This window comes from Euprymna scolopes, chromosome 23 (assembly GCF_053919585.1).
Source record: "Euprymna scolopes isolate OS-2025 chromosome 23, ASM5391958v1, whole genome shotgun sequence".
Lineage (NCBI taxonomy): Eukaryota > Metazoa > Mollusca > Cephalopoda > Sepiida > Sepiolidae > Euprymna > Euprymna scolopes.
Genome location: NC_136504.1, coordinates 99360290 through 99382760, shown reverse-complemented (window position 1 = coordinate 99382760; position 22471 = coordinate 99360290). Strand labels below are relative to the sequence as shown.

General features: G+C 39.0%; 1 protein-coding gene across 2 annotated transcripts in view; it reads right to left on the bottom strand.

Moving 5' to 3' along the window:
* The window catches only part of LOC145246061 (intermembrane lipid transfer protein VPS13A-like), a 468532-nt gene that overhangs the window by 341907 nt on the left and 104154 nt on the right, over positions 1 to 22471 (bottom strand). For both annotated transcript variants that reach the window (XM_080107901.1, XM_080107902.1), the window contains exons 2-3: positions 18339 to 18382; positions 6197 to 6239 (exon numbers count right to left, since the gene is read on the bottom strand). In XM_080107901.1, the coding sequence (XP_079964027.1) occupies positions 6197 to 6239; positions 18339 to 18382 (87 nt within the window). The remainder of the gene's footprint in view (positions 1 to 6196; positions 6240 to 18338; positions 18383 to 22471) is intronic.

The window sequence follows — 22471 nt, the reverse complement described above, 5'->3', positions numbered from 1 at the left end:
CTTATACAGTCAATCTCCAGAACTAGCATAGCTAGAGTCAGTGGCAAGGGAAAGCTTGGGGTGACAGGAAACAATTGACACAAATAGCCTATCCAGATAGGCAGACGAGTAATTTAGCTTGGCTTTTGATAATATTGGAGAATTTTTTAAACCCCCCTCTCCTTTATTTTTGCTATTCTAATAAATGCCTTCAAAATGAATACTTTTTAAAAATGAATGCCCCATTCTAGCAGGTTTACTTATGGAAATGGTCAGCGTGCATTATGTACTAGAATACACAATGGCTGTACAAAAAAAAAAAAAAAAAAAAATCAATCTATGAGTCATTGCATGTTCACAGAACAATAGATCAACAAAGAGCAAAACAGGTTTTGTCCAATATGAGCAAAAACGTTATTCCCTTATCCTAGCATATCAGGAAACTATTTCTGCAGATTTAAAATTGTTGTAGCACAAGTTCTATCCGTTCACACAATCAGTTCAAACTTGCATATTATTAATTTTTGGCGATAAGGATTGATAATTTCTATTATTTAGATTATTTCGACTAGGAGACAGAGTTGAACTATGTCAGTATGTATGTTAGACTATTAGAATAACACTCAAGATGAAGACAGTGATCTGAATAATCCAAATTATAAAATACTAAATATATTTTCAATAAAAGAGAAAGGTAGTTTGCTTGAAGCATTGCTGGTAAATTGATAATTGGAGTATGAGAAGGCTATAGCAAAACGGAACCAGCTGTCATTAATGTGATGTATAAACAAAAATAAATTTTAAAAAAAATTGAAAACGGTGATATTTTCAAGGTTCTTTATTTATTTATTTTTTAAAAGGCATTCTTTGTTCCCTTTCCTTTTGAAAAAAAAAAAAAAAAAAAAAAAATGAAATTCTCAAAATATTAAGACCTTCACCATCCTGGTTATATCAAACAGTAAGTCCATGTTAACTGATTTGTATTGTGATTATCTTGAAAAATAAGTGGATAGACAAAGATAAAAATAACTAAAACAAATATGACCTTTTGTTTGCCCGATTTTTTTCCTACATCACACCAATACAACAGCTGGTTCTCTGCATTGCTACAGCCTTCTTATACTCCTCCATCTCTATATTTTCAATATTTTTCATCTTGAATGTCAGAGTTATGTTATTTTTACATTTTGGTTGATTTAACATCTTTCAGGTACATCTTGTCGAACCCCGTAATCTGTATGAAACCTTTTATTCTTAGTATCACACAGAGGGTTGAATCTTCAATCTCCTGACGACTGTCACTTAGGACCGATTATTCAGAGTTTTACAGACAAATCTATCTTTAGTTGACCTTTGAGTTGACAACTAAAAATTTTCGTTTACTAGCCAAATAAAAAAATTATTCAAACCCACGTGATTTTGGAATATATCTTCATTCCGTGGCAAGTATGTACATTATAAATATTTTTCTGCCCCCCCCCCCAAATATATGTAATTCTGAATATACACTTTAGACTTGAAGGTGTAAACATTGATTTCTTCAGATATTTAAAAAAAATTTTAAACAGCCTTCCTTCAAAAAAAAAAAAAAAATTGTTCTACTAAACTTTTAATTTGACCTTGCTCGTTTTATTAAAAAAAAAAAAATAAATAATAAAAATGTCTTTTCAACCTTTTCTAACTCGGCAATGAGCTTTGGATGGAAGATTGAACAAAAAATCAATTGCCAAAATATAAGAGTTTTATTATCTCTAGTCTAGTTAAAAAAATAAATAAATAAAAATAAATAAATCACAAGCAAATAACGGTTAGACTTGTAACAAAGCTGTTATTACTTAGCAAAATGCAGTAGAAATCACCGTCACAAACTATCAATCAACCCCTCTAAGTAGCAATAGAGGAGGATCAACCAGACGACAAATCAGTAGTTACATCTTTCTTGATATTGAGATCAACTGATGCTGATGTTACCTAGTATCATATCAACCCTTTATGACTTTACAAAATAATGGCATGTTACATACTGGTTGTATCAATACGTTGTGCGTGTATGTGGGAGGGGAAGTAAACATACAATAAACAGTTTAATAAACAGGACATAAGAATTCTTTAAAACTGGCTTCTAACTACATTTCACAAAATATCCCCTGATAACAAGGAGAAATAAACGGGCATACCTATCGTTTTACTATGCTTCCTCCATGGTAATACTTGACTTCAAAACCGGCCCTGACGGTATTCCAATTATAGTACTCAAAAAACTTCAACCAGAACTAGCACCCATACTTACAAAACTGTTTAAACGTTGTCTTAAGGAGAATTGCTTCCCATCACCCTGGAAAATCTCATCAGTATGCCCTGTATTTAAGAATTACGGTGATCGTTCATCCCCCTCTCAGTACAGGCCAATAAGTCTCCTGTGCATCATGAGTAAGTTGCTGGAATCTGTTAAATAGAGAAGTAATCAACCATCTCAACAAAAATAACCTTCTTAGTGACACACAATATGGTTTCTGTTCTGCTAGATCTACAGCAGATGTGCTTAGAGTTATATCTCATAGGATAAGCGAATCTCTCGACAGAGGAAACCTTTCTAGGGCAATTGCTCTTGACATATCAAAGGCCTTTGATAGGGTATGGCATAAAGGTTTACTTCACAAGATCTCCAGCTATGGTATTGCTGGAAATGTCTTCTCAATTATTAAATCATTTCTCTGATAGGTTCATAAGAGTAGTAGTTGATGGGCGAAAATCAGAAGCTCACAGTATAAATGCTGGAGTTCCTCAGGGGTCGATCCTGGGTCCAACTCTTTTCCTGGTCTACATTAATGATCTTCCAAATCACATCCTTACATCATTCGTAGACATTTTTGCTGATGACACTACCATCTATGGTACCACATCTAAGACAGTAAACGACCAAGTTCTCTCCGATTCTCTCTCCTCTGATCTTGAGCACGTTGTACAATGGGGAAAGGAGTGGCTGGTTACTTTTAATGCATCTAAAACCAAGCTTCTACTTTACATCAACGTTCTGATCCCCATCTGGCATCAATTAAAATGAATGGCTCGTCTTGGGGAGGCCTCAAGTTTTGACAAGCTTCTGGGCTTGACCTTTACTCCTGATCTTAAATGGAATACGTACATCAAATCTGTTGCTAAGGCCGCTGGAAAAATGGTCGGATCCTTCTTTCGATCCAGTAGATATCTCACTGCTGATGCAATTCTCTATCTATATAAGAGCCAGATACGTCCAAGGATGGAGTACTGTTGCCACATATGGGCAGGAGCTGCTAGAAAAGACTTGTCCTGCCTTGATAGGGTTCAAAATAGACTTCGTGGCCTAGTGGGAGATGTCCTTTTCTCTTCGCTGCAACCTCTGTCTCACAGAAGAGATGTTGCGAGTTTGTCTCTGCTTTATCGTTATTTTCATGGAAAGTGTTCAACTGAGCTTCAATCTATGGTCCCCCCTCGCCAAACTTTCACAAGAAACACTAGACTAGCTGAAAACATTATCAATAATTTCCCCCACTCTTTATCTGTACCTAAACCTAAACATAGATTCCATGATCAAAGCTTCTTTCTTAGAACTGCACGCCTGTGGAATTGTGTTCCGTTTTTCTGCTTTCCAGCTTTCTTTAATATGGTTGTCTTCAAGTCCAACATGAACAAATTTTTGATGAGCCGTTCCACTTAAGTTAACAAATTTACCGAACTTCCATTACTATCCATTACTATATTGTCCTTTTGACTACTCTACACTCTTTAACCCTTATCCTTGAGTGGCCTATCGGCCTTGATAAGTGGTGACGTTTATGTAAAAAAAAAAAAAAAAAAAAAAAAAAAGACGTTGGAATAAAGAATTTTCCAACATTGGATTGACATAACTCAACACAGACAGTTACTTGTAGCAATTTTCATTGTATGCTTGTTTTCTACATTCAACACGATGTTGGGTTGAGCTGCAAACCGCTATGTAAATCTTGGGCTGTAACCGCCCTTGGCTTCCAGGATGTATAAAAAAAAAAAAAAAAAAAAAAAGGGGGGGGGCTATCACCCACCCTGTGCAACTCCTTACTGATTATCTTGTAAACTACACAATTGAAATGTTTGACGGCTTCCCTCCAGTAACTGACTCTTCGATCTCATTAACTGTTTCTGTTTTTCTAAACTTTAGTGTTTTACAATTGTGTCATTTTTTGACATCTGGAATGAGGCCATGTTTGTTAGGGTTATCAATTGTTACTGTTTGTAAATTCCTTTTGCCTTCAAATTCTCATTTCGTATTTTTTTAAACTCCTTATAGTTAGCTGTGCAAAATGCATATTTACCTAGTTAACCCTACTTGCTCGCTACCATAGGGCCCAATCTCTTACATTTAGCCCCCCCCCCTCAAATTAAAAAAACAACTTACATTTATCGAGTGAACATATTGATTGGACTTGTCAGTAGAAATAAAAATCCCATGGAAACAAAATAGATGAAATGGAAAATAAATGCATTGCCGATTAATATATACTTGTACTTGGTTCAGCTATCACTGTAGATTGGTGTTGAAGATTAGTCATTAATTTGACTTGTGACATTAAAAAAATTCAACGGGGGGGGGGGGGTTGTATAAAGCAGTTCCAAGATGGTGTACAATCACATGAACACAAGCATACAGAATTTTATAAAAAAATGTAAAAAAACCGTTTTTTGTTTGTTTGTTTTTTTTTGCACAGCATTAGTTCTGTAAAGTGAAATCTTAATTTTAAATGAAATCATATTTGTAAAAAAAAAAAAAAAAAAAAAAAATTACAGCACATGAAATTAAGATTTTGAACAACATGCTAAGTCATTAACCATTCAATTTTGATTATATTGAACAATTTATTCAAAAGCCATTCAGATGATGGATTTCACATCAGTGACTCATACACTCAAATTCAGCACCGAAGTTTACGTTTCGGTGTTTAAAATGAAAATGTTTAAACTCGTTTCTGCGTAGCCAGATTTGTGCAAGCATCCACCTTAATTAATGAAAAGAAATTTTATTTTGGACCAATCACAGGATTTTCTGAATTTATTCGAAATGGCTTTTCTGAGAGTCACCTAAATCCCTAAAAAAAAAAAAAAATTCTTTCAATAAACAGAATAGACCAAAAAATTTCAGTGTTAATATAGGTCACCTTTTAATCGTCACAATCCTCAACTCATAATAATATACTGTCACACATATACTCACAATTACCAAGTGAGTCACACACACACACACACAGCTTAAATACTTTTGTTGCTGTCTGATCATTTATAATCAACTCATCCATTGAAATATTAACCTTTATCACTGAATTTTCTTTCTAATATAAAAAAAACAAAAAACAAATGAACGACTTATTAACAACTTTTAATGAAATATAATTTAGCGGAGAAGTTTTGATTACAATTTTCTGACTCTTGTAAGGTTCGGCCCTTAAGATATCAAAGAAGTAAGGTTTAATGAACCCTCCTTGTTTTACAAGGAATCTAAAATATTTATGAACATCCTATGTTTTTCCTATTGCTGTAAACTTCCATTTTAAACATATACAAAATATCTTTTTTGTGAATGTATGTCTTTTTCACTCATTTTGTTTTTCGTATAACACGTCTCGTTTTCTCACATTTAATTATATACCTAAAAACCTTTTTCACTGAAAATGTTTCTCCAAAAAAGTCAGTTCTGGTGGTCAACTTGGAGTAACTGAGAAAAAGATTAAGATTTCCTGTCAAAGGTAGGTATATTTAGGGGATAGAGATAGACTGAGAGGGTAGACTATCAGATTGGATCAAAGACAAATTGATTCAAGCAACAAGCAAAATAGTTAAATGCAAATAAATAAATAAGTTCATGACAGTGACAGGTCTCAACATGCAGAGGATTTCAGTTAAGTTTCAACTCATGTTCTACAATGAGAGGAGTAACTCAGATGTGGGCCGTTAGTGATGGGACTCAAACAAAATGCACACACCAGTGTCCAGCAAATTAACTTTTCATAATTTGTATGTCTGGATTATTATTGGCTTTAAATAACTAGTAAACCAGTGCCTTTGCATCTCATGCTAGAACTGATACAGCCAGATGAATAAGCCCATAGCATATTTATTTGGAGGAGGTGGAGTAATATAGTTATACAAATTTAGCAAAATGTAACTGAAGGGAAATTTAAAAACATTTTAAAATGTAAACACTCACCAATATGTCCAACTTTGATTCTTACAGGTAAATCCAGTTCATCCTAAGAAAAGATAATATTTTGAAGATTATTTTACATGGAGTAAAAAGAAAGTTCATAAGGAATATTAAGTTACAGGGAGTGGAAAATTTGGGGTGGTCAAGTTGAATGGTTTCAAATTTGAAGCAGATTATATTGTACTTTGATTTTATTGTTTTTAATATTTTGTGGTATTACTTTAAATTAATCCCCACCATTTAAAAAAAAAAAAAAAAAAAAAAAAAAAATGAAAACATTACTTGAAAAACTTTGTGGAAATTTTTTTTTAGAATTTAGAGCAAGAGACCAATTATCAGTTTTGAATATAAACTTAACTTTAAATGAACTTTCATTTTTAGGCCATTCTAAATGAACAAACATTTTTTTTACCACTAACTCTAAGTCCAAATAGGGTTTTAGTTAAAAGATGAAGGTTTAGAAAAACAATTCAACTAAGTGATTCTTCATTTTCAGGCTATTATTTTAGGTTGATGCCAAAAATGTCCTTTTTGACATTCAACTTCAAAAGATAACTTCTTTCCTGATAAACTTTATTAGAACCATTAGAATCGATACATTTTTGCCAATGAGAAACAAGTTTTTTTATCCCATTAGCATAGAAATCTGGAGTTCTGGAAATGATGAAGTCATTGAAGACTGATTCGGCATCATCTCTGCTTTTGAAGCATTTTTTGTGCAGGAAGTTGTCGAGATGCTTGAAAAAGGGATAATCAGTGGGTGAGAGGTCTGGTGAATATGGTGGATGAGGCAGAGTCTCGTAACCCAATTCGTTCAGCTTCTGCAGAGTCAGTTGAGCAACATGCGGGAAGCTCTGTCATGGCGAATTGGTCCTTCCATATTGACCAATCTCGGGCACATACGTTGGAGCTTCTGGTGCAGTTTGTCAATTTATCGGCAGTACTTCTCCGCCATAATCGTTTCGCCTAGATAATAATTTTAATAAAACAATTTTGTAATAAAAACATTGGATTTTTATGAAGTAAAATAGCCCCCCCCCCCCCGAACAAATAAATAATTTAAATGAGACATTTTTTGAATTAAAGCAACTTTGAAGGGTCAACAACAAATTAATAATTTAAATGTTGCGTTTGTATTACTATACACAGATACAGATTCGAAAAAATTACCTAAAAACAAATAAATTTTATCAAAGGAAAGATGAGTTACTTTACTTAACTGGATGATTTTTAGTGTTTTTATTTAATGTAAAATGTTTATTCAGCTCGAAAAACAGTGTTTGATGATGTATTTGAAAATTACAAAATGGCGCCCCACACTCTGTTGAACATGGTAAGTTTGGGAAAACGAGTTAAAAATATTAAACTATACAAAATACTGTAAGAAACTCGCTCAATATACGTGACATAAGTTGACATATATTCAGTGGGGTTTTTAACAGTATTTTGTACAGTTTTTTTATTTTTAACTCCTTGCTGAACATGCAGGCTCCCCCTACATGAGTGAAAAAAAAATTTACTTTCACCAGGACTATTGCAAAATTTTAAAAAATCCAAGGCGTGGTTATTAAGAAAAGTGCAAACAAATGAACAGACAAACAGGAATGCATTACTAGGTCCAATAGCTCCTTTGTAGGGGGATCAATAAAATTATTGGAAATGTGGAACATTTGCTGATTCTCATTCAATCCTAGGCAACGTCTGGTTTCCTTGATAGTGTGTGTGTGTGTGTGTGTGTATATATATACACATATATATATATATATATATATATATATATATATATACATATATATATATATATATATATATACATAAAGTGAATGTGTGTGTATCCGTGTGTGTACATTTCTCTACGCAATAACTGTCAATTTTAAGTCTACAGACTCGAAATTTGATATACAGGGTACTGAGATTTGGGAAAATCGATGTGATCAGTTTTCGGCCAGAAATTTGGCGATTAAGGGTTCAAAGGTCAACGATTTGACCTTTGAGAATCTACCAAACTCCTGACAATTTTGAGTCTAAAAACTTGAAATTTTAGATATAGGTTCCTTGGATATGGATCTAACTTTATAACTTGATTCGAGCCCAAAACAATAAATTTTAAGGAGTCAAAGTTAAAAAATGAACTGCTTTTTGTTTTTTTTGCTCAACATAGACCTCCAAATACCCGGGCAACGTCGGGCACTCATGCTAACACACACACACACATATATATATATATATATATATATATATATATATATATATAATGCAAGGCGTGGTTATTTAGAAAAGTATGAATAAATGAAAGGACAAACGATTTGGGGGTAATTTTACCCCAATAATGCCTCGAGGGATGGGGGCAACCAGAGTTATCCCAGAAAATCCATTCTTGCATAAATTTACTTTTACCATGACTAATGTTCGTGCAAAATTTTTAAATCCAAGGTGTGGTTATTGAGAAAAGTGCAAACAAATGACCAGCACTGAATTACTAGGTTCAATCCCTCCTTTATCAAGGGACTAATAAAATAATGGAGCTATTTTATGCAAACATGAATATTGGTCGGAACACTAAGAAAAGGTTATTTTATTCCTCTCCCCCTCTCCGCATCATTTTTAACTAAGGATGTACACTCATTTTTAATATAAGCATGCAGATGAGCTTTAAACTGTTTAGATTTGTTTTTTTTAATTGGGTTAGTAATTTACAAGTAATTTACAAGCATGACAATAGCCAGAATTTTTCGCAAAAGTATGTAGGCCAATTGTATGCATGCTTCACCCAAAAAACAATTTAAATTCTATCCATCTTATCACCTGTGAAACATTTGATACTCATTTGTCTTATAACAGAAATATGTAAATTAATAAATGCAAAAGTTTTGCCCATTTATCGTTTGAACCGAAATAAAAAAATAAAAAAAAGCCTTCATAATCTTTAGATTCTTAATCAAATTCTGACCAATTACCACCAATCATGTTGTCTCACCAGCCACCTGATACTCCATGTAACCCTTATCCTCAAATGGCTCTTTGCCTTGATAAGCGGTGACACCTTAGTTAAAAAAAAACAAAAAAACAAATCCTAAAACAGGACTATTTGTCATTAAAAGTACAATAATCATTGAATTAAACAAAAACGACCATGAAAGTACCATTTTGCAGAGCAATATGGAAATTAGTTAACTTTAATAATGAAATCATATATACATGTAAGCAGTACATATAACGGATATTGTGCAAAACTTGAAAATAAAATGTTTCAGAATTTAAACGAGAATTGATTTTTCATATTATTTAGACTACCGTTCTCATCTAAAGTTATTTTCAATGTTTCGCTTGGTGTAACTTGCAAACAACTTAATTGTATCTATTTAATCCACAAGGATAGCATGCTTTTGTTCCATCATCCGTGACTGGGTAGAATTCCTAAGCAATTCATAGTAGTGTTGTTTTTTTTGTTTTTGTTTTGTGTAGCCTGCCAAATGTGACAGTTTGATTCTCAGTGCAAGTAATACTGCTAAAAAAAAATTGTGAATTATTTAAGACTTCCGCCTAGTCATGGTTGATGGAATGAGAGCATGCTACCTAGTGGATTAAAGAAAAGGTTCCATTTTAAATTTCTTGCAAATTCCTAGAGTTTGACAAGATACACCTGCAGAAGGTCAGAGGTTACACCAACCGAAATGTATGTAAAAATAACACTCAAGATGAGAACAGTAGTCTGAATAATCAAATTCGAATAAGCAATCCTGATCTTAAAAAAAAAAAAAAAAAATTTCAAGTTTACACAATATCTTTTTTATATACTGCTTATGTATATGTGCTCTCATTATTAAAAGTTAACTAATTTCCATATTGCTATGCAAAAAGGTACTTTTATAATCGTGTTCGTTTTTTTAGTTCAACAATTACTGTAATTTTATTTTAACAAATTGTTGTTTAGGATTTTTATTTTTTTACCAGGGTGTCACTACTTATCAAGGCCAAAGGGTCACTAGAGGATAAGGGTTACACAATTATCAGACGGACAGTCAGATATGATCCGTAATGATTGTTGAGACTGGGCAGAATTTAATTATTTAAGAGAGACCAACAATTTATTTGTATTGGACTTGAAAATGGCTATGTTATAATTAGCCAGGAAGCAGCTCTGTGGTCTTGTTTCACAGACAGGCAGTTATAGGAAAGAAACTTTGCTCATGGTTTTAGATAGAGAAATGGGAAACTTAATAGCGATTGTAGCTAAATAATTTTGTTGCAAATATTTTATAGGGGGAAGGGGAGAGTATATTGGAAAACGGATATCATTCATCCATCTATAAATATAAAAGCGAAAATGTATGTATGTGTGTTCGCTTTTTCTCTAGGTCTACAAAAGGCTTTTTTCAGAGAAGTGGTCGGTCGGTTCACAACTTTTAAAAACTTTTTATATCACATATAGATCGTAATATCTCACAGTTAACAACGAAGCTCGCCTGTCTATTTAATTTGCTCGATTTTGGGAAGATAAATATTCAACATTTGTCGCTCGCCGCATGTGGGTTAGTCTTTTTCCTATAACATCTTGGGAAGCGTTCCCGCAGTAAATGATACTATCCCGCAGTCAAACTTGACCTCATTAACTCCTTAAAATGGCACCTGCCAAATCCAAGTAATTAAATAAATTCAAACGCGTTTCCGTTAGCATCTCGCAGTGGGGCCATTGTTAACGTCGCACGTTTTTTTTTTTTTCACACTTTAATTTACAATTTTGCCTCAACAGTTCGGGTTCTATCCTTACCTACCAAAACATTTTTTTTTAACCCCCACCCCCCCCGGAGTTTCCACACACACACCTCCAAACACCCGGGCAACGCCGGGTACCCCTCGCTAGTTCATTATAAAAAAATATCAAACCAAATTATTAAAAAAGCGTCACTGCTTAGTGACCATTCGCCGTAGGAATATGTATCCTGTTGAGATGCTCTCCGGTTACATACGAACTACATACTTATATAAGGCCGTCAACACTACCTAGAAGCAGGGTTTTATTCAAGTCTAACTATTCGGCGCTTTGTCTCTGACGGGATCGTTTTCTCACGTGGATTATTGTTGTCATCCGCTTTTCCCAGAAAAGGCACCGTAAAGCCACACACGAAGGTTAATAAAAAAAATTATTAAAGAAAAGAAAATAAAGCAAATGCAATCACTAGGCTTGTATACGTTAAAATCTGATTACTAAGTGTAATCAGAGTTTTTTTTTCTGTCCGTTTCGATTTACTCAAAACCGCACACACCTCGTCTTCTCATGTATCGTTCTCTTCCTCTTCCTGCTCTTTTTCTTCTTTTTTCTTCTCAGTCGTCAGAAGCGTCGTCTTTGTCTTGACTACGTTTTTCCTTCTCCCTTCTTGCTCACAGTGACCCGTTTTTATGCTAAGCTGAACTCTCGTGTGTGCGAGAGAACACGAGATTTTGCGTGATTACTTGGCAATATTAACCGGCCGCCGCCATCTTGCCATTTTTCTTTGGACGTGCCCGCTTTGCAGAGTGCACACCTCGAGCGTTTGTCAGGTAAGCCCGTCTGTTCGCAATTTATTACACACTCCCCCCTGATCTCATTATCACAGAAAGAGCAGGGAGGCGGTGGCCTTTTTCTTCGAGTGCTTCTTCGGAGAGGGGGATTCGGGGCTTCATCATCGTCTGCGCTGTCTTCCGTGACACGAAGGTCAGCGAACCTAAAGCTGAGCATCGCAGTATCACTGTCCGGGTCTTCATCATCAGCAGGAGGGTCAGTACTTTGAAGGCTACCACTCTCAGTGTTGCTGTGCGTTGAAGCCGTCATGAATCAGAATGATGGGTCGCTGGTCACGGATTTAATTTCACTATCTTCGTCAAGCGGCAGCTGCGTTTGGAATACTGATCGTAAGTCTTTAATATGATGAGGTACTCCATCAACTCGCACCGCCTGCGGGCTGATCACTTCAGTGACATGACAGGTTCCGTAGCGAGTCGTGCACTGGCCTCGGGGTTTTTTAACCCAGACGACATCTCCTTCTTTTATGTTCTTTTGTGGTGGCTCCGGTTCGGGTAGTGAGCTGCTCTCCAAACCTCTCACCCTGAAACGGTATGTATGTAGCACGTTGGCTGGCGCGGTGGAGGGTGAAACATCGTCCTTAGGGGTGACGTTGTACCAATAGACTGCTTCAGGTACCGTACACCCCTTCCGCGCTGCGATTGTCTTAACAGTTCTGTGATTGCGCTCAATAATCCCGTTTCCACTGGGAACATGGGCACACCGAAAACGCAGATAGACACCCCAGCCATCTGCAAACTGTTTAAACGGCTCACTAACAAAAGCGGGGCCATTGTCGGTGAGTATCTCAGAAGGAGGGCCACGCTCGAGGAACACACCTTCCAACTCATGGATAATGGCAGCCGCGTCCTGTCGGCGAAGGGACCGCCACAATGAAAACCTAGATGGTCCACAGTCGATAAGCGTCAAAAAATGCCTCCCGTTGTAGTGCATTATGTCCATCGCAATCCTATCCCAATTACGCTTCACACTGAGTATTCCCTTCTTCCACCGGACAGGTGCTGGGTCGATCGATCGGCAGGTGTTGCAGCTTCCCACAACAGATTTCACAGCCCTCCGAGACACAGAGGGGTCAACCAATCTGGCGAAGTAAAGCGTTCGGTTTACACCGGGGTGCCCGCTTTGGCAATGGACATCATTAATATGCTCCGGGCTGAGTATGTCCCACTGCAGCGCAATTTACAGGTGCTGACTCGTTCACTTCTTTTGGCAGGTCTAGCCAACGGCGTGGCACTCTGGTCAGACGATCCGCCTGATTCAAACAGGACTGCACCAGTGTCACATCTATGACCATGTCGTATTCCTTAGTGGTTTCGGTTAGGGTAGCAAGCCGCCTCCGGATCAACATTTCGGCCGACGCCTTCGTTGTCAGACGTGCTTTTCCGTTCAAGGCATTGGTCATCCACCGATGCACACACGTGGAATCCGTGATGATGTGAAGGATTCTAGCCTGCCACTGAAGCGCTAGATTGACTCCTTTCAATGTAGCATCGAGTTCAGCTAGGTTTATATGCTTGGCGTCATTCTCCGGCCGAAGCCAGCAGGCATCTTCTATTATCCTTCCGTCGACCGCCAGAGCAACGCCAAGGGCAAGTGAGCTGGCGTCTACCCAAACTGTAAATTCACTTCCATCGACGCACCAGCTCCCCCATACAGGGTCATCATTGGTCACAACTTCCACCAGCATGCTTCGCAGGGCAGGATCATGCATCTCATCGTCCCATCCAGTTGACATAGAAGTTGCCCGTCGCTTTATGGCCGCTACAGCCACTCGGAGCCACCCACACACAGGGAAGTGACCCACCAATTTTCCGCAAATGGAAAACGTGCTCCGACGTGTGATGGTAGATGGGATTTCCGGGATTTCACCACTCCTTCCCCATTGAAGGCCATCTGCACTTCCGCTCACCTGCAGTCCGAGCACTTTCGCCCCGTCCTGTAGCCGCTCCGGCTCCTTGCACGACAATTCGAAGTGCTCGAAGTGTTCTTTGACCGCCTGGGCAGACAGGAGGCTCTCATTGACAAAAATGTCGTCTATATACGATGATGTCGCATGTTGCACCGCTTCATCTTGACACCGGATCGCCTGCATGATTGCTGTCATGATGTTAGGGGCTACATTCAGGCCGAATCCTAGCCTGGTCAAGCAATAGCGAGTTCCTTTGATCACCACTGTCTGGAACGGCCACAGCGATTTCTCAACACGTATTTGCAAGTACGCTCTTCGCAAGTCCAGTATGGCTGCTTCCGCACCCTGCCGCCGCCACTCCCGTAGTTTATGAGCACAGACATCAGCCCCCGCAGTGTGTGGGTCAACATATTCATTAAGTTCCCGGTAATCAAGAATAGGTCGAACTTTCTGCTTGTTCTCTTGTCTGACAGCCATCAGGGGAATTAGCCCCCGCGGGGGCCCGAGCTCATCGTCTGGGTATGGAACTAACCAGCCATTATCCAGCCACACTTGAAGTTCTGCCTCGTACTGCCCCCTAAGCCACGCAGGAGGGGGATACCCTGTAAGTCGATTCCGCAATGACACTGGTGGCTGGTCGCCTGCCCATTTCCAGGACGCTGTCCAAGTGTTTGTGCCCTTATCGTATTCTGCATGGAAGTCGGGCTCATTGAGAGTGATTGCTGCACACATTTGTTTGTTTGGTCGAGAGAAGCTCACATCACCGGCGCCGTTCACAGTAATTCCGCCTAGCTGTGTGATAGCGTCCATTCCAAGGAGACGGTCATATCCGAGCAGCTCCCCATCGACCACTAACACCGTCACAGCAACCGGAGAGCCATTGCCAATGCTGATATGAACAACGCTGACCCCACAACACACCAATGAGCCTTGGCCGACAGTAAGTACAGGGATCCTTCGTTTCTTCCATGTGGCGCAATATTCCTTTCGAAGAAGGGTTTGGGTACAGCCTGTGTCAACCAGCGCTGAACATTCACATCCATCAACTTGAACTGTTACTGCAGGCAGCGCTTTGTTCAATGCAGCGTTGGGGAGGGTGCTAGCGCTGCGGCGTCCTCCCCTTGCCCGTTTCCCGGACAATTCCGCGCTATGTGGCCTGGCTTATTGCATTGGTGACATCGTATTACTTATCGTGCTCCATAATTAGGGGTACGCCTTGTACCGCTTTTGCAGTCTCTGGAAAAGTGATTGGGGCCATCACAGGTATAGCATCGTAGACCCTTCGTTGGCGAGTCCAGAGTGTCAACAGCTGCGGAGACTAGTTCTCGATCGTCTTTTAAGATGTTTCGTGCTCTCGCCAATAACTCCTCCAATCCAATCTCAGTGAGTCTTGATGATGCTCGCAGCAGTCGACTTGCCTCATCCGGAAGTCCCGACAAAAAGGCGCATGCCAATATGCGATCACTTGCACCGCCGAAGGGAGTGGCAAGCTTTTTCAAGTCGGCCATGTAGACATCCACTGTCTCCCCCGGCCCAAGTCGGCGTTCGGAAAACTGCCTCCAGGTGACAAAAGGGTCTGTACCAAATGCCCCGTATAGCGCTTGTGTAATCTGCTCCATGGTCGGATCCTCCCCTAGCTGCTGGTACACGGCATAAGCCCCTTTAGTGAGTCTCAATGGGATAACCATAGCTGGGTCTTTAATCTTGCACAACCGGCAAACGCGCTCAGCCTTTTCCAGCCATTCGACCACCGAGGGACCAGTGGGGGAGCCATCGAATTCCGGAATTAATCTGATGTCAAATTTCTCCATACCAAAGCCGAAATAGCTTGTAATCAGAGTTTTTTTTTTTCTGTCTGTTTCGATTTACTCAAAACCGCACACACCTCGTCTTCTCATGTATCGTTCTCTTCTTCCTCTTCCACTTCTTGCTCTTTTTCTTCTTTTTTCTTCTCAGTCGTCAGAAGCGTCGTCTTTGTCTTGACTATGTTTTTCCTTCTCCCTTCTTGCTCACAGTGATCCGTTTTTATGCTAAGCTGAACTCTCGTGTGTGTGAGAGAACACGAGATTTTGCGTGATTACTTGGCAATATTAACCGGCCGCCGCCATCTTGCCATTTTTCTTTGGACGTGCCCGTTTTGCAGAGTGCACACCTCGAGCGTTTGTCAGGTAAGCCCGTCTGTTCACAATTTATTACACACTAAGCAGTACATACAGCCCAAAACACTGTTATAATCAGCTAACATACTTCCCAACTTCCGGCGTAGCGCTACCAGAACCGGTAACGAGGCAAATCAATTCTTTCGCGTTTTTTCTCTCACACCTATATTTCCCATATGCGTGTACTCTTTACGTTTTTTTCCGACTATTCTTTTTTATTTGATAATCATTGAAAAGTTTTTCATTTTATTTTAAGAATATTTGAAATTAGTTTTATTTATTTATTTTTTTTTTAAAGACTTATTGGAAACACGTTTAAAATCCCCCCCCCCCGTAATGAACTATTTGATAAAGACTAAGCGTGTTATTTTTATGTTTTTTTTATTGTGTCCTTTTATATTTTATGTCAATAAATCGCTTCACAATAGAAATACCGAGCAGCAATAAAAGTGAAAGAACTGATTTGCTTTGTAAGTTTCTGGTAGAAGACACACCGGAAGTTAGGAAGCACATTAGCTGACTATAACCCAAAACACATACACATAATAGTCAGAAGTTATCGCACTAACAATATTCAAGTTACCTCTCCTGAATAATTACCAACCAACCAACCAACCTAAAATGCTCTACTTTCGAAAACCTAGTATATAATTCCACCTCACATGGTAGATTTAGAAACCGAATTCAGTCTCTTTGCAAACTGGTTTTAAAGCTAATTAACCAACTCCATTTTAAAAATATTTTGCTAAGTTTCATTTAGTTTTAGATATGGAGAGAAAGAGGAGATAATGACAGTGGTTATAGCTAGACGAGTTGTTTTTTGTAAATGCTTTACAAGGAGGAGAGTACCATGAATTGAAATTTAATGGGCAAATGTTTACAAGTCAGCAGAATATAAAATTGTCAGTAATGGGAAGTTATTTATCTTAAGCAGATAGGATTAAAGGTTTCATCACCACTATTGTCTTCCTTTCCGGGATATTGATTGGAGAAAGTGGCTTCATTCAGTAAATTTGAATAATGTGTAGAAACAGTGTTCCAGAAAGAAAATGGTCGCAGAGTTCTTAGAATGTATTCGACAAATCTTGTAAAAGATGTTTATGACAATGATTTCATGCAAACTGAAGAAATAAGATTCCAATTTGTCATGAAGTTGTCTGACAATTTTGAAATGATTCAATAGATTCAATAGCTTACCAAGCATAGGTTAATGGTAAATTACAGATTTCAAACCTCAAAGAATTTTCTATGTGCATTGAACCGTTATTCGCAAACAATTGATAGTTGGAGATAGAAGTGTTAAAAAAGATTTTTGTAATTCAATACAAAAAACTTTGTGAGCAAAGTAAACTTTTCTTATGAACAATCATCTTTATAATTTACTAGTAGCAGGGGTAGCCATGGGTGCGTGTAGGTGGTGTAGTAACGAACCTTGGGGATGGGATTTAAAAAAGTGGTAATAGCGGGGGGGGGTCGAAACAACAGTAGGCAGAGGTGTTAAAAAAAGTAGCAGGCAGGCAGGCTTGAACCCGTAATGCGAAGGAGAAAAAAAAAAAAAGAAAAAGAAAAAAGAAAAGGTTAAAAAATATTTGATGTCTTAGTTGATGTCGCCATCGCCTGATCAGGAATTTGGGATGTTGAAATTAAGCGTAGTCAATCTAACCGATATGACTTGCGAAAATGGCGATCCAAAAATCGACCCCTCCTTGTAGAAAACTACGCAGTTGAGGGTGACGGAATTGATATTTTTGGCCAATTTTTCTATATCTGTCGTCTGAAGGATCGAACTTGAAAACAATACCAGTCTGATCAGGTTCCAATGCAGCCGTCGAAAGTTTTTGAGGCATACAAACACACATTTTGCCCTTTATATATACAGATGTGAGGTAAGGGCTTTTCAGCTTCAGTTTTTATATGAAACTGCGGCCATTTTTATTTCTAAACTACTGTGCCTATACATTACTGGCAAATCGATTTCTTTCGTTTTGGTCATTTTTAAAAGAAAAAATTTTACCAAAATAACCAAAACGTTAATATATTTATCTATATGACTAGATGTAAAAGTGTTTGTTTCACATTTACAATATTGAAATATATATTTACATATCTTGAGTATTTTAAGCGAGCATTCAATACCAGATAGTATAAAAAAAAAAAAAAAAATTTTTTTTCAAAGAATGTAGCTGGAGACTCATCAGCTAGCTTCAACCGAATCTCCCATAGGTTGTATTAACTACAACCAGATTGATATATCCTAAACATTAAACAGAAGGCAGTTTATAAACTGGCAATGGTAGAAAACAAAAAAATATTAGAAAAATAAATAAAGATGAAAAAAAAAATAGGGGAAAGTAATAAATAAAAAATATAAAAATAAAATGCAGTAAAGAAAAAAAAAAAAAAAAAAAAAAAAAAAAAAATGAAGTAAAAGAAAATATTAGCGGGGGGGGGGGGGTATTACGACTGCCGTGAAACAAAATAAAGAAACATATTTATGAAAAATACATCACTTACCAGGGCACTTTCTTTGATATCCAAATTATTTAAGACAGCATCTCCTGCAAATAAATAAATAAACTAAATATAAATAAATCCAAATAAAAATGTTTAGCTATGCATTTTATTTGTTACTAGCTAGACTATCTGGCGTTGCCTGGGATAAAAGTGTAACATTTCTATCTATCACACTCTGTATCATTCTCCCTTCCCCCCCCTCCCCCGTTTTTCTCTTCTATTTTTCTTCTGTCCAGCCTATTCCTCTCTAGACAAACACACACAACTCCTTTTCATAAATCATTTAAGGAACAAGTCAGCATAAGGGAAATAAATCCTTTATTAAAAGTAAAAAAATGACAAAACAAAATACAGACATAATTTATTTATATAATAGATTGCATTCTTTTCCTTTAGGGTGGCGGGGACAAACTGGGGAAAAAACATCAATTAAAAAAAATTATACCAATAAAACTGAAAGTGTGATGCATATAATTTTAAAAAGTAATAAAAGGCAATGATCAAGTAGAAAAAATAATCGTGAAATTAAGTAATGGGAGAATGAGATGTTTTCTTTGAAAAGTGCTGCATTTTAATCTAAAAGTGTAAAATGTTTTTGACTCCTAATGGGGTAGATATTTATTTGCTGTGCAACGCAGCAAAATGTGGCACAAGGCCGGAAGGAGCTCCCCTAAAGAAGAGACACTCTCGCCTCAACAAAGTTGCCTGGGCACCCTCCATCGGCATTCCCCGGTAGGGGCGCCTCAGGCGACAAGCAATTAACTTGCCCCACTGGAAAGCCCGGTGGCAAGACCTGGGAGGGTGGACCTCCTAGGTAGTACCCAAGCGGTGTACCTCAGTCCGACAGGTGCTGTGCCGGATCTCAGCCCCTCACCTGTCGGGCTGAGTGTCAAGAACGAATCCTTGAGTTCTCTACCTTGTCTCCCTACAGCCGAAGCCGCTAGGAGACACATCCCATCAGACGAACTAATGGGGGTAATTATTTTCATTTAAAAGTAAAATACAATTAAAAGAAAAATTTGGCACAAGGCCGAACATGTGGGAAGGGGAGGGACGGTCTTTTGTCTAATGCTAACTAATCTAACCTAACTAGTTCCTACTGTCGCTCTACTTTCACCACAATACCACATTCATACTATACATCCATCAGCATATAAATCCTTCGTCAATCACAATAAGAACATCATACCATGATAAACTAATTAAGACCCTTAAGAAAGAGGGGTTTGGGATATAAAAATTTTATAATACAAAATAAGGATGAAATATTTACAATGTTAGTAACAAAAGACCCCCCCCCCGTTGCTAAACTGTAGCAGGTATACTGATTCGCCAGTCGAAAGGGTGATGCGAGTTCGAACGCTTTATTTTAAACACCTCTTACGAAAACTTCGAAAGGGAACCCGCATCTCTGGCGAATCAAGCGATCTGTCACCTAATTGGGGAGGAGAATGGGGGCTAAAAAAAAAAAAAAATAAAAAAATAAAAAAAATAAAAATAAATTAAAAAATAGAAATGGGACAAACTTAAAAAGGGCCTAATGATTTATCACACACTAGCTAGGTTATGAACACAGGAGCCTAAAAAAATGACCTAATCAGGACTAAAAACGAGTCGGAGCTGACGTTCGTTTCTGCTACCCAAAATTCTTTTCCTAAGGAACATCCAAGAATCAGTCAAGACTTGCTTCTTTCACCTGACACATATGCGCAACTGACACCCACCTTTCAACAAAGACTGACGAAGAGAGTATGACTCTCGGCCTTGATATGACTCTTCAAATGATAAAGTAAATGAAGATTCGTATAAGGTCGAGGGGAGCGAAGTCCTCAGATCCATAGACCACTCATGCGTGTTCCAGATAACACCTCTCATCACTACTAGCAAGGTCAAACAATCTTTTCTAAGCCTATCCGTTGTCGGCGCCCAATTGCTACATACATTGATAGGAACCAAAGTTGTGTTCAGTAATGAACCACGAGACCTGTAACAGACTCAATCAGTGGTACCACAATGCGACAATAAACGAAGGCGTGACAGTCTTGACCTAATCGCCACACCGTTTGCAAATAGGCGAAGTCGCCAAACCAGCTAAGTGAAGTCTCTTACCAGCCAGGTCAAGGATGCCTCGTCGTTAGGGAGGCATCCCGGCCCAGGCGCCCAAGGCCAGATTGAGCAGAGCTGCTCCTTCGTCAAAGGGAACCCCTCCCAGATAACATCCCTTACTGATCCCCTCACTAACATCCGATATACCTTTCGGGACAACAGCAGGGCATTGGAAAGGCTTTCCTTAACTCTTAAGAGGAACTTCGGCACTCGTGGTAGAAGGGGCATTTACCTCGGGGCAACCTGTGTGCCTCCCCCTCAAACTGGTGCACCCCTCTCAAAGCCGGAAAGGCTTTCTGGTGTCCTCCATTCAGAGGCCACCATTTTCCCTATCTTGTGTGCACATTCGATCTAGGTAGTAGAGCTGTAGTGTGCGGAGCCGAATCTCCACGTTTGGTATACTTAGACCGCCTTCAGAAGGATGTAGATAGTAGACGTGACAGACCATAGGGGCCCTTCCAAGCCATAAAAAGTTGAAAAGAGCCCTCTGCAAGTATAGCAGTTTATCTGACGGAATTGGAAGCACTGATAGACGATAAATGAAGATTAGATAGATGTGGGTATTACACACCTCTGCTCTCCCCTTTAATGAAAGGTTTCTACAGATCCACAGCGCAGCTGTGGACCAAACCGCTTTCAGAACCTCTGACCAATTTTTCTCCAGCTGGAGGTCAGGACCAAACCAGACGCCGAGTATCTTGCAAGGCCCGTCACTCCAACTAAAGGGTCCCTGAAGGGGCATACCCCTCAAGGCACCAATGCGCAAACCCGAAGACTTGTTGCAGTTAATTTTGGCCCTTGTTACCATTTCATACAATCTGATTTCTACACCGAAGACACTAATCTCAGCACTGCTCGTTATAAGCACAGTTACGTCGTCAGCATAGGCGGAGTACTTTATCTGGGCATCCACACCTGGCAAGTGATTCCGTGTAGGACCGGATTCACCCTTAGCCTGCGCAAAAATGGCTCAATCGCAAGCACATATAGCATGGGTGATAACGGGCACCCTTAACAAATTGATCGTGACAAACTGAAGGGTCTTGACCTCTTCCCATTCACTTCTACCACCACCGCAGGGTTAGCATAAAGTAGATGAACCCACGAGCGAAATTGTGGGCCAAAACCGACCGCTGACAAAACAACCCCCAAGTACCAATGGTCAACCCTATCGAAGGCTTTGGACTTACCTAAATTTATCAGCGCGGCCTCAGTGTCGACTTTTTCTATCATCAGGCGTATCGTGTGCAAGTTATCCTGGATCGTCCTGCCCTTAACGGCACACGTTTGCGCGGGGCTGATAAGACGAGCCAGGACAAGTTGCAAACGATTTGCGAGAATCTTGGCCAAAATCTTTAACTCAGTGTTAAGCATCGTTAAGGGCCAGAAATTACCTAACCCATCTCCACCATCTTTGCTTTTACGAACAAGTTTTATCACACTCATGGTAAAGTACTTGGGGATCGAGCCGTTCCTAAACCATGAGTTAAATAAAACCGTCAGCAAAGGGACAAAGATGTGCAACAACCTCAAATACACTTGGTAGGGCAGACCATCGATCCCCGGTGACTTATTAAGGCCGACCTGCTTTAAGCCTTCATCCTCCGTTATGCCACCTTCACACCTAGCCGCTTCGGTCGTCGAGAAACAAGAAAAGTCAGCCAAATAGGTGTCGAACTGTTCTAATGACAGACCGGGTTCCATGGAAAAAAGCTCCTGGAAATGAGATCTAAACACCTCCAGCACACTCTGGTTTGTGGTCATGGTACGCCCGTCCAGCAATGTGACACACGCGATGTGCCTGTCGGCCGCTTGCCTAAGCTCCTCTGCACGCAGTTCAGCGGCCATGTTAGTTGCTTCCTGGGGCATTCTTTTTAACCTAGCCCTAATCACTAAAGCTTGGTGCTCCTTTTCAGTAAGGGAGGCAAGCTGAGCCTTAATTACATTAACGCTAGCACTATTCCCCTCCTCCACCGCTCGATCTAATCTAGACTCTAGTGTCGCTTTAGCTGCCCTAAGAATCTAGG